Source organism: Melanaphis sacchari, unplaced genomic scaffold (assembly GCF_002803265.2).
Source record: "Melanaphis sacchari strain LSU unplaced genomic scaffold, SCAv2.0 Contig28_pilon_pilon, whole genome shotgun sequence".
NCBI classification, from domain to species: Eukaryota; Metazoa; Arthropoda; class Insecta; order Hemiptera; family Aphididae; genus Melanaphis; species Melanaphis sacchari.
Genome location: NW_020271162.1, coordinates 2,690,736 through 2,705,082, shown reverse-complemented (window position 1 = coordinate 2,705,082; position 14,347 = coordinate 2,690,736). Strand labels below are relative to the sequence as shown.

Sequence of the window (14,347 nt, the reverse complement as noted above, 5' to 3'; positions counted from 1 at the left end):
ACTAAATGATATCTTCAATTAAATGTAAAGTTGAATTATGTGAGTAACTAAATTAAATACTATTAAAAGTTTAGAAAGTGTGTATATAGAGCATTTACACTGAATATTTTTTTATATCTTGACATAAAGTTTATTATGGTTATAGTTCCAGTAAAAATCGCTGATATAGATATAAGTATTGTTTTGTTTTGTTTTTTTTTTTTTTTTTTATAGAGAATAGAATAATATGGATAATTGCCAAGTATATTTCATAACGTCAGTCCATAAAGTGTGGTTTAAAAGTTTATCAGAAGAATTTATTTACCGAATTTATTTTTTTGCAATTGAAATTCTTTAAAATTATAAACTAATAAATAGTTAAATATTCAAATACAAATAGGTAATGCCAATCATTAATGTGAGGTTAATGTGCAATGTTGTATATTAGATACTTGATATTTTTTGTGACAGCTAATGAACACAAATACAAAATAGTATTGTACGGTTTGTTCTTTATACTACTTAGTACTTAGTTAATCATTTAATGTTTTCAATAAAAAAAAAAAAATGTGTTTAATTTTGCGCATACTATGTGTATTAAAAATAATTATCAACAAAAATACAAACGATTATAATATTTCGAGTTTAATACGACATTATTTTAGTACCAATAGTGCCCTCTATACACATTGCAAATTAATTTTAATCACGTTAAAAGAAAGTTATTTAATATTAAATCTTGAATCAAATTCAATGGCATTTTCTACGTGGATATAATTAGCTTTGAAACTTTAAATAATTAAACTTTGGCATATTGATCCCTCACTTGTAAACAATAAGACATTTTAAATATTTACCAGAATATTTACCAGACTTATTTTACTTTCTTAGTATCATATCATTCTTTTATTTTATTTAAAACAAATTATGCGAAATATAATAAAATATTTTATTAAGTGTATTACATTGTTATTTATATTAATAGATATTATTTTTACCTCAAAATAACACCTATAAGTTCACTAATTCAATACCTATGTCACTATAGCCATTTGCACATTTAATCAGACTTCGTGTAATTAAATATTTTCCGTATAAAATGTTATCTTTGATCGTAAATACTTATTTTCGTTTACATTAAGCACATTATCGGAAAATTGTCTTTTATTTCTAATTATTATGTTCCTAATATCATGACTTAATTGTATACTCTATTTATTCTTTACCTATGTATAAAGTTTAAAATACACTAATATCACTATTAACGCATCATAATCTATATTCTTAAAACAAAATTATACTTGTTTATATAATAATATAAATTAATATTTTTATGATTAATGTATGCACATATTGATATATATATATATATATATATTTATATGTGTGTTTATGTATGTTTTAATTAATGTACCTATCTAAAGTTAATTACGTACCTATATCGATTCGTTAATATTTTTATTCCCTAAATTTTAAAATTATAACTTACTTAAAAGTATAGTGAAATATGTCATAAATTGTAAAACTTAAAGTGATAAAATTAATATTATAGTAATTTTAATAATTGCAGCAATCCTTCTTTTTATATGAATATCTATTTATAACACGGAGTAAAAATGTTTTTGTCACGATATTTTAAGTATATTATTATATTTATCAATAAATAATACGTGATTTCATTGTTCTTCCGTATTATTTAATGTAATATTAATATATTTAACATTTCATAGTGGTATAATGTTATTTTCTGGTGTAAAATGTGATATAAAACATAATGAGTATTTAAGCTTCAGTAATTGTTTTAGAAGAAGTGTGTCACGACAAGATACGCCCTTCGAGTTCTATTAAATCAAGTAACATTAAATAAGTCAAAAACCTTTTACGGGAAGGTTAAACTGTGGCAAGTGTATTTTAGAATTTATATAACTTGTATAATTACGTTATTTAGTTCATTTTTTTTAAAAAAAGGTTTGAAAAGTTTCTTAAGGAACTAAGTGTCTACCCTATATAATTACGCCAATGTTATTTTCGTATAAAACTGTATTAAGATTTTTTTTTTAAAATATTAAGTAAGTATTTAATATCTATTTTTTCAGATTAAATAAAAATATGTTTACTTAAACACTCAAATAAAATCCAAATAACTTTCTTAATAATTTTTTTATTTTTTTTTTTTTATTACATTTATTATTTATATCGCTATACTATAAAATACTGTTTTACTTTTCAAATATAATATATTTGAATAGTCGTTTCGAATTTGTATATTTTGATTTGAATATAGATCGTATAGTGATTTACTGATGCCCAATTTTGTTGATGGATATGTCATATCAGAAAAACTATATCTTTGTATTATCTACTATCATAAAAAGATATATAAAAATTGTATAATGCAAATAATAAGGTTTTCTAAAAATAGTTATTGCTATTTTTGTAAATTTATAATTATTAATGTTACTATACAAACATACTGTATAGTCAATATTATATTTTTCCTAATAAAAACACAAACATCTATTCATAATATAAAACAAGGATAACGTATCCATCCTCAGTCAATTTTAAAGCACACAACAATTTAAACCCAAATCGCTTGAGAGATTAATCTTCTTTATTTGTGAATACAATTCAATTTTAGTTTAGTAAATCAAAAAAATGAAAATAAAAGTTAAACACTATAAATCTATTTTAACTTGGAATATATTACAGAACATTCACTGTGGACTTAGCATAACTAGTATGGGGGAGTATCATTAAAAAATCTAGTAGTATTAGGAATAAACAATATAATAGTAAACGTTAGCAAATGTATTTAGGAATCGGTTTGGTTGCCTGCTTTAAATCCATTGAAACCCTATACTTAAATCTCTTTGTACAGAAGTTGAGATTTACAATTTGTAAAAGTCAAACGATGTGTATAACGCTAATGATATCTATTTTTCAATTAAATTACTACCAATTACAATAAAATAAAATAAGAAAAACAAGTTTGCCAATCAATCCAAATTCGAAGATCAAACAAATATAATATAATGACGACTATGGAGTTTATTGACCGGTTTACTGATAATGTACGTATTATATCAACAAAAGTATATTTCTCTCTAGCAAACGTTAATTAGGTTACGGTGTCGTTACCGAAGCAATCTGCAGGTTATCGGTCGACCCACTTGTGCCGCAGTTACAAAACGTAATCTAACAGTAGTTGTATATTGGCAGAAAAAGTTTATTTTTTTTTAGTAACCGTTTTAATTTTAGTATCATATAATAAACTATTATGTGTAAACATAATAATATACATTGCATGTATGTATGAAATATATAAAAGTACATATAGAGAAATTACTTTATGGTTTTGGAACACGAAGTCGTGGTCTGGCGATGAATGCCGTCAAATATGTCAAAAGTATTTAATCCCTTGTCACACTGTAAAAAATAAAATATGAAATATTAAAATTCTACGCTCTATAATAAGTATTGTTACTACGTGTGTTTGACAACAAGTGTATCGGTATCCCCACGTCTTTATTCAGACCAAAACTATAGAAGAAAAATACAACACGGAAGGGGAGCGCTGCAGAAGAATCTGTCTCGGAAGTAATACGCCTAAAGTATAATTCCATGAATATGTTGGTTCATGACTTATAAACTATAAATTTGAGTTATTCATGGGTGAGAAAATCAGAAATTGTCAATGTTGCCAGTATAAAATAAGAAGTTTTTTGCTTAATGACATCAATATAATCTTTCCAAATTAATTTTAACCAATATAATTTACCTTAAGAAGAAACACAAGTTATTTCATTTATGATTATAAAATATATTAGGTATATATTGAATATTGATAGGTATTGGTGTTTTACAATAATGTTTTTTTATACTTTCAGGAAGTACTTTAAATACTCTTATTATTTTAGAAATGTTTAATATCTAAATATTTAAATAATATATATTTTAATCAGTAGTTAACTTCACTAAAATTCATGTTTAAAAATAGCTTTTGCTAAAATTATAAGTTTCAACAATAGAAAAGTGAATTGATTACGTATTACAATATTCATTAATAATAATAATAATTATTATTATTATTTAAAAAAAAAAAAATGATTTTAATTAACTAAATTATATTATCTTAACTCGTCTTTGCAATCAGTGTACAATTTATAAATACATTTTATAGACTTTGAGACTAAATTCTTGTTTTAACTTGTTGTAATTTATTCTATATTAAAGCAGTTATTTTTATCGATTTTACTTAATAGACCATGTGTTACAATTTAAAAATCAATAAAATATCTATTTATTTATGCTAATATTTCTATATATATTATAAATAAATTATATACAAATTTAATATGATAAACACGCAACACCGTACATAAGTTGCATACATAGGAAATGTTAAATTTTATATTGTTCCAAATATCTCTATTTTCATACACATAAAGCGAGTATGTTTTAAAAGTATCTTCTTTCGAGACACTGTTATACTGATTATTAACTCGTAAATTGAATTTATCATCAGATTTTTACACGTACATATTCCATGAAATAGTTTTCGATGGTGCCAAAACTATTTTTTGATGGTTCGGTCGTTTAACAACATGTCGTTAACTTTTAATGAACATTCGTGAGTTCTGACATAATGTTGCACTAAAATTGCACAGCTGATTTTATTACCAGTTCGGTACGCCATACATCTGAAAAATATATTTCCTTTATAGCCTATTAAACGACTTCGAGGAGGTTATTTTAAAGAACGCGCAAGTCTATATTTTAGATGTTTATAAAATGGGAAATCTATCGTCGTCACAATTGAATGGGAATGATATTATTAAAAAAAAAAATAAAAATAAAATACAGATATTTGTAGTAACAAATTCAGTTTTCTGATAACATGAATAAGTAGTTCCTATTTTTGGTCGGTGTATTTATTGAATTTATATTTAATATTTATTAAATATTTTCGTGCATTTTATTTAACATAAATCAGTTATTTTTGTAGATTTACGTATAAATTAATAAATTGCTTGTTATACCCAAGAATTTAAATACAATTTTACGGTTGATATTATTTTATCGATATTTATGACATTGCAATAAAATAAACATTCATTAATGACTTAAAGAGCTTGTGGTGTGTACATTTTGGTTGAAAAATACTTTAATACAACATTTTAAAATGTTACGTAATAATGTAGCAAATAAACACTGTATTACAATAATTGAAATCAGTAATGTATTGAATTACTAATATTAATAGTAATTAGTAAATAATGTTATCTACAAAAAATTGTTTATAATAAATAAGTATTTTATTTTTTTATTTTTCTATGTTATTTTATGTAATACGATTTGGGATGAAACTTTATAGCTATAAGTTTTCAATTAACATAAGATAGAAATAAATAGAAATGATTTATTGTTCTAAAAAAAAAATATATATATATATTCGAAAATTTAAATAATTGAAGTTTGTAAAATTATTTGACCATTGTCCATTTATTTATGGTAATTATCTGTAACTTTAATGATTGAACACAGGAAAATACTATTGAAACAAATTTAATCAAAAACTTGTAATTTAGGTCATTATGATTCGTAATGTTTTACTAAATGAAATATACTAGCTTATTAATTGGCATACTTTTTTTATGATTTCAATACAAAAAACATCAGCGCATAAACGAACGTTTTAAATAGTGAAACAAATAACTTTTTTTTTAATTGCATTATGCTGGTAAAACGAGCAACTAAAATATATTTTAAAATATTTGATAGTTTATAGTATACTCCTATTATTAATTTTCTAAAGTATTTATTTAATTTTAAATTACATTTAACTGGTCCATTTTTAGTAAATATTTGTACCTATGTACATAAATATTTTTAAGTAAACATTTTTCTACCGCTATTTTTTCATGGCTTTTTATGCTCATATAAAATGATTTTTTTTTTTTTTTGTCTGAAATACCTAAAATTTTATTTCTTATAACCATTTTTAAAAACGTGTACCAATGTATAATACGTATTAAATTATTATTATTAAAAATAAATTAAGTTCACAATTGAATACAATACACCACTATAGGGCACGTATATTTTTAACAACAATATATTTTACAATTCTTTTGGTCGTATAATGTGCTCTCTTCATAAAAATGCTCACATAAAATATGGGAAATCACCGCAATACGTGTGTGTATTGTAACTTGTAAGCTTTACTTTTTTCCCGGTTATGAATAGAGGAATCTTACACACTAATACAGAGAGCTGATTCGTTACAGTACAATGAATGAGTAAATAAATACAATGAATTACAAATGTAAACAAATAAATCGTGTTACGATCGCATGGCAAATGTTTGTGCCGTGTGTATTGCATAGGTCGTAATAAAATATCTAGACAGCCTTATGAGTATATATAATTATATTATATAATAATATTGTCGTTGATATTGGATTGTTTTACATGTACATAATATTATGTAACGTACTTAATAGTTATTGCAGTTATTAATGAAATCATACACCATATAATATAATGTTATGATGGATGTTATACATTTATTTCAGCTTTAAATCTTCAGAGCTTTAACATCTGTTCTACAACCTATAAGTAATTTTAGTTCAGACATTTTTGATACATTTCTGATACTAGGTAATACGTCTGTAATCATTTTTTTGTTTTTGTTTTTATGTTTCAGAAGAGAAAAAACTTTACCTCCCTACTGACGAATCTACAGAACTGTATTTGTTGGCTTTCTTGAGAGTTTGTAAATTCTATCCAGAGAGTGCATTTAAAAGAGTTAGTATATTTGATTTCTATGTACCTACCAACATTGTATACACAAATATTACTATGCATTATATTAGTATATACAGGACCAAACATAATTAACTAATAGATTTAAATTTTTTTGTTTGAATTTATTAATTTGTGTTTCCTAAAATGAGTTTTATTAAGCATATTTTTAAAATTATAAGACATGGTTTTAAAAACTAACTGAGTGAGTTTATCTTGGAATTGAAGAACTTGGAAAAACAACCAGATGAATCTAGTTTTTTCGAAAATTCACTTTTTATGAATTAGTATAAAACTACATAAATTTGGGTAAACAAATATTTAGGCAATAATCAGTTAAATCCGATAAATATAAATATATTTTATTATAGAATTTAATTTATCTTATTTTTATTCTTGTCATGATAACCTGACAACTATGAATTTATGATAACTCATTTTAAAACTTGAGATATTGTTTTGTTACAATTTGTAAGTATTTAAATCAAAATTTATAATTGTTGGTAAATTTAATTTGATTTATATTAGTATATCTTTGAAAAACAATATATTGGGTGTAAAAACCAGATATATCTATAAGGTCTATAACTTTGAATTAATTATATCTAAAGATAAAAAAAAAGTTAACTGCATTTTAAGTTCACATTATTATTTATCATGATTTTGATAATTAAAAATGATATTCTTAATAATTTTAGTACTGATTAATCCTAAAAATAAATCGTGTTTTATCAGCCATGAGCTATTTTAAAAAGTTGAATAATTCCGAGCTCTTCAATTATGTACAACAAAGATGAATTCACAATTTTGAATTTTTTAAATTTGGATTTGTTGAATTTGAAGGACATTTAACAAATTATTATATGATTCATTTAACTTTATATTTATTTACTATCGCTTTTAGTTATAGTAATATTAATTTTTTTTAAATTAAGGTTAAAATTACTTTATATAGGTACTCATATATAATACACTCAAGTAAATTATTAGCATAATTTCATTACATTATTTTATAATATTTTTATTTGTAAATTTATAATTTTACTAAAATTTAAACCGTAAATTATTTTTTAGGTGAAATTTTTGTACAAATTACGACAGAAAAATCCAAAGTATTGCAATGACTTGCTTCCAAGCTTAGAAAAAAACGTCTTTGAGCAAAATATTCTTACAGTCTTACCATCACGTGATCAACATGGAAGACGAATATTAATCACAGAATGTGGACGTACGTCTAAATAATTATTATATTTGTTTTAAAAACATATTATTAATCTCATTGGGAAGTAAAGTTATTCAACAATGACCAACAAACATCAATTAAAACGTATAAATACAAATAAATACGTATTGTAAAGTGACATAGTAATATATCCCTAGAGGCCATGATTCAGAATAGATAGTTCACAAAGCTGGATATTTCAGTATTTTAAACCAAAAATTAAAAACAATAAATGCATGTCTAAATTGGGGTTTCAGTTTATGTACTAGTTTTTATTGGTCCAGTTACTCGCGCCAATTTTATTTTACGAATAAGTCGTATTCATATTTTTAATTTAATATAAAAAAAATAGTTAAAATACATTTTGGAGTATCAAATTAACTTATTGGATGTATCTGTAAACAATAATTAGTTAAATCCAACCTTATAATTTTTTAACTATTAATACGAAAGTTAATTAGAAGTAGATACTTAAATATAATTTGTGTACGTTGATGCGAACATGAATAATAATATATTACATATTAACATAACATTACACACTGATTTGCTATTGGAACGTTTATAAAGCTTGTGTAGTAATCAATGTTTCTTTTTTTGTTAAAATTGTGTTGACATAACAAATTTTGGTATTCATTTATACAGGAAACTCGTATAAAATATAAAGTACAAAAAAATAAGGTTAGCGCTGCTTAGTGTAAATTTTATTTTATTTTTGTCTTTTTCATAGCAATGAATAAATTACGATTTACTAAATTTATACTTATTCTATTTTTTACCCATATTATGTTATGTAATTTAATTTAACACAGAGTCTTGTGTTCTGAAATTTATTTATTTTGGATTGATTGTATGCATTTCTATAGAGAGATGGAAAATTAAAAATTGCTCACTGACAGAGATCTTTCGGGGCATTGAGCTGGTGATGGAAGCGGCTATCCTCGAGCCTAGAACTCAAGTGTCAGGCACTGTGCTGTTGGTAGATTTTGCTGGTCTAACTATTAACCACGTGTGGCAATTCACACCAAATTTCGCTAAAATGGTTTTGGACTGGATACAGGTGAGAACGAGTGTTTTATTCTCATTGCATTGCACAATTGAGCGCTTGTGATTGTAATTATACGTAACCAATTAATTTAAAAATAATTTGATCCGTTTTATAGCGATATGTTGATTATAATTCACAAAATATTAGTTTTGGTACTGAAATTTTTTTAGTTTAAAACCATACATTTCTCATATATTTTAGTTTTGTTTTTTTTATAAATGTGTAAAAAATAAACACGTTCAATTTGATGTTAAACATAATATAAAAAATTTTATGAGTTTTTATATACAAAAACCTTTTTATTTAAATAGCATATGCAATAATCATATGGATTATCAACTTATAACTAACTTTAATGTTTTAACAAATATTTATTGGTGCCTGTTATTTTTTTTAAATACACATTAATAATAAAAACACATTTTTATTTTAAGGAATATTTTACCGTGGTAAGTCAATGATATTTATTTTTTTGTCCACTTTTCCGAAAACTTATTAAGATAAAGTCTCAAAAACTTATCTTAACATGCCATTCATTATAACTTAGTGCTAAAACTACATAATACTATAAGAGGTAAATACCTATGTAAACTGTGTTATTCATATTGAAGAATTTGATTAATTAATTACTACAAAAATCGTTCAATTAAAATGTTTGCAATACTAAAGTGGTTTTTACATAACACAATGCAATGATCAAAAATAATAGTATTTGTAAAATATGTTAAATTTCCAACACGATACATTTATACTTATCATCATAACCAGAAGCATAAAAATATCCGATTCTTTTAGGTTAAATAATTAAGCAATTAAGAATAAAACTGTTTAGTTTGTTTTGGTTCTTTTATTTTGTAATTGAATCTAATAAGACTATAAAATTTAATGGTCCCATTTCATTATACAAACAATGCATGAAAATAATTTGGACAAGTTTTCTCACTACTATAACATTATTTATTCATTCTTAAGTCATTCTGAAGAAAATAATTCGTATAATATAATATAATATTGTTAATATGCTAAAACTAAATATAAAAATAAACACATATAACGGTACAATTACTTTGAATTATAAGTAGTTATACGGCTTCAGTTAAATAAATAATAATACATTTTTAAAATCATTATTTTGTTAGAATGATAAACTGTATTATATTATCTACAAGAATCCTAGACAAGATTATAATATTCAAGCAATAACATTTTATTCTAGATTATTGTTATTCGTAATAATATATTTTATAATTTCTCGATTAAAGTCTTAAAAAAAAATAACAATATAATTTGTTTTTCTTAATTCAAATATTTTATGCATTCATTCGAAGGTAGTATAAAACAAAAATAAATAAATAACATAAACATAATTAAATTTGAAAAAAATTATTTTAATTTATCTAAAAATATAGTTTAAATATTATATAGTATTCTACAAAGTTGTAAATAATATCTCAAATTATTCAAAAAAAAAAAAATTTCATAGTTATATCCATATTAACACATTATAACATTATATATTATATAAATAATTTCTATTCATACATATATAAGCGACACACATTACTTAGTAAAATAATAATAATAATAATAATTTAAAAACTAATATAAACTAAATTGTTAATTATTACATTTATTTTTAAAAATACTAAGAAAAGTAAAAAAAAAAAATATAATATAATAATTAGTTGTTTGTATCAATCCTATATTTTTATCATTCAATTATTGACCCATACTAAAATAAATTAATATAAAGGTCAATATCAATAATTTTTATTTAACAATTTTTAAAGTGATTTTTTTATTTCTTATATTATACTAACAAATTGGTTTCAAAGATCAAAAAAAAAATTAAATTTTTTTAATTTGTAGGTATTTACAAAAAAAAAAAAAAAATAATAATAATAAATAATCTGAGAAAAAAAAAACAAATAACATAAAATTAAAAATTAACTTTAAGGTGTTTAATTGGTAAAACATATATATATATAATATGTTATAATCAACGCTTTGTAAAATTTTTTTCTTTACAATATTTAATGTACAGGTTTTAAGAGAGTTAATAGAAATTTCATTAATATTATTAGTAAGCATATACTAATAATTATTATCTAATTTAAGTGATACAAATAATATTTATTTTCACTTTATATATTTTTATATTATATAATTAACTAATTTATTAAAATATTGTGTTTCAGTATGCAATGCCAGCAAGACTGAAAGAAGTTCACATTGTAAATCAACCGTATATATTCAACATGGTGTTTGCTGTATTCAAACCATTTATACAAGAGAAATTGAGAAATCGAGTATGTATAAACAATTTTAAATAATTTGTCGGTAAAAATAAAATGTATAAATAACTTATCCAAATTATTAAAAAATTAAAACATTTCGGTATATAATTTATATTTGTACATTTAATGAACAAAGTACTCGTACATTTATCTAAATAATTAATTTGTCCAAAAAATATTATATTAAAAAAAAAAAAAAAAATTACTTATACCATATTTCTACATAATTTTAATCATAATATGTAGCCATGCAAGACGTAACTACTAAATTTTAATAATTTATAATATAATATAACGAGTTAAATTTATTAATTTGAATTTTTTAACATGTATAGCGTTAAAAAAATAATCGGATTACTATTGTATAAAATGAACACCAGTAGTATAATTTTTTGTTAAACTCGACTTTAATGAAGATGCACTCGAAATGCATTAAAATTGCTAGGTACGCTTATCTAAATGCCATTTTCTATAAAAATTTCTTTCCAGTTATTGAATATAAAATTAAACAGTAGGTACTTATATATAGTTATAAACAACGGTTATTAATAGTTTATAAACACATGTAGAGACCTGTAGTTTGATGCATTTTAAAATGTTTGTTTATAAAGCACTTAAAAAAATAATCAAATTAAAAATTCTCAATAAACACATCAATAACACAAATTAAGTCAAAACTGTAATAAAATATAACATTACAATAAATGATCAACAATAATTATCGACTAATCGTTCTATAAATTAAAAAGGCATAATAATATAGGTATTTAAATTATATACACACATAATAATAATACTAGCTATATACTTTAACTTCACAAGGGAAAAAATGAATAAATATAAAATATTGTGCTACATTGATGTGTCTCTCTTATATTTATTTTAATTCATAGTCTAATAAAAGTCATTAATTAATTTATCATGATAAAAAAGCTAATAAACAAATATTTTTAGCAGATTTTTTTTAAATAAGTTCATGTAATAAAAAAATATAACAATGAAAAAATAATTATATGATAAAAATAAACCAATAATAAGTATAAAAAAAATACACGACTAGTAATATTTTTTTTAAAAATAAAAATATAACTTCCATGAATAAATATGATAATTTATTTGTTTGGTGCAAATATTACACAAACAGCTACCGAGTTTGTTAATTCAATTTCTAGATTTTGCTAGGAAATGTGGTCGATTTATAATTAATTAATTTTATCTTTATTATTTATAAAAATATTAAAAAGAAAGTCTATAACTTAACTTGCTCCATGACATTGTCTATAAATTAAAAAAAAACTGGATAAAAAGTTTAAAAACCAACCCGTAATAATAAAAAAAACATTTATACTTCTTTATTAAGGCTATGCGTGTTTATGCCTATTAATTTTTTTTTTTTTTTTTTGTTTAATTTTTATTTCTCAATCTGTTTATAATTAATTATTGAACAACAAACAAATGTGATGATGACATAATGTTTATGAAAAATAAATGAAATGATTTACTAAATGAAAAATCCACCTATTAGAGGAATTTCAAAATTAGTAAAACAACTTTTTAATATTTAAATATCACCATTTAATTTTTTATGTTTATGTTTTTTTTATATTTCTTTACAGTATTCCTAATATTAAATTACCTAAAGATTCTAAACTTAAGAATAGATATTTGCGATTTTTTAACATTTCACAACATCAGATTACATTGGTTATATTATATAGTATCTACCTACGATTACTAGGTTTTAAATTTAACAGAGTACCTACAATAATAATACAGTTATGTTACATATTTTATAATTCAATAAAATTTAAATTATATTTAAAATTATAGATTAAGTTAAATGAGCTGATTTAAAATATGGTTGGGAAGTTAACTTTAGAGTCTGTGTTTGTTAGGACGGACGATCAACCCGAAGTGTTCTACCGCTTGCTTAGTGTAAATAACTGTAGAAGCTTACTCGTAAGTTCTTGATGTTGTTTTTGATAGATGGTATTTTGAAGTCTGTGTTCAAACTGAATCTAACTCCGTTTAATATTTTTCAAATAAGATAAGATATTAATGAATGTGCAAGGAAGCAATGCAAATATCATAATTATAATTATCTGTTATAGCTTAATCATTTACAAATAAAAGTAATAGGTAGAGCGAGTAGGTTATATTGAAGACATTAAACAAAAAAGGAGGGGTAACTGTATTAATTGTTTTCGGTAAAGAAGTGAATGAGTCATAATAAACTTATAAGAACGATCTTCCAAATAAGATTTAAGGATAAGATTTATTGATAAGTGGTAGAATGAGTTTCAATTTAAACAAGAGGCTAGCGTATAAAATACGGTTAAACATTTGGGAAACATCTAAGAAGATGTTAATACAGTATTATTGTTCTTCAAAAGATATTTTGTTAACTGTATGTTGAATTTGATAGATCGTGTAGAATTTTTAATTTGAAAACTATATTTTAAATCCGTAAAGACTTTATTTTTTTTTTTTTTTTTGTTACGATACTTAGTACCTTTATATTAGGATTTTTTCAAACATTAATGACAAGATTGAAATTAGACTAATATGCTCATATGGTGATAAATAGACTAATGCATTGTTTTGGTAAAAGAAAGCGATTGACGGTATTAAATTTTTATATCTAGTATAGAATAATAAGATAATCCAAGTATTGAATTTATTGAGTTGTAATACAATTAATGTGCATATTAAAAATATAATTCAATATTTTTTGGGAGTTGGTGGAATATTTTTGGAGTTATTAAGAAGTACACTAGAAACTTTTTCTATTGGAATTTTGATATTGTATAATGTATATTGGACTTGAGCTAGAAAGAAGTATATTTTTTTGAGTTCAACTAAGTTACTTTTTATTCGAAATAAGAATGGTGTTTTATAGTTGGAAAGTATCAATAAGGTGATACAAAAAATACTAGCTTTGTCTTCATCTCACTGCACACAAATGCTATAAGCGTTGTGCAAAGTAGCCAGAGA

The 14,347-nt window shown here is 22.7% G+C and overlaps 1 protein-coding gene across 2 annotated transcripts in view; it reads left to right on the top strand.

Moving 5' to 3' along the window:
• LOC112595666 (alpha-tocopherol transfer protein-like) overlaps positions 1 to 14,347 on the top strand; it is a 31,641-nt gene that overhangs the window by 14,401 nt on the left and 2,893 nt on the right. For both annotated transcript variants that reach the window (XM_025340949.1, XM_025340950.1), the window contains exons 3-6: positions 6,689 to 6,789; positions 7,861 to 8,014; positions 8,875 to 9,068; positions 11,255 to 11,365. In XM_025340949.1, the coding sequence (XP_025196734.1) occupies positions 6,689 to 6,789; positions 7,861 to 8,014; positions 8,875 to 9,068; positions 11,255 to 11,365 (560 nt within the window). The remainder of the gene's footprint in view (positions 1 to 6,688; positions 6,790 to 7,860; positions 8,015 to 8,874; positions 9,069 to 11,254; positions 11,366 to 14,347) is intronic.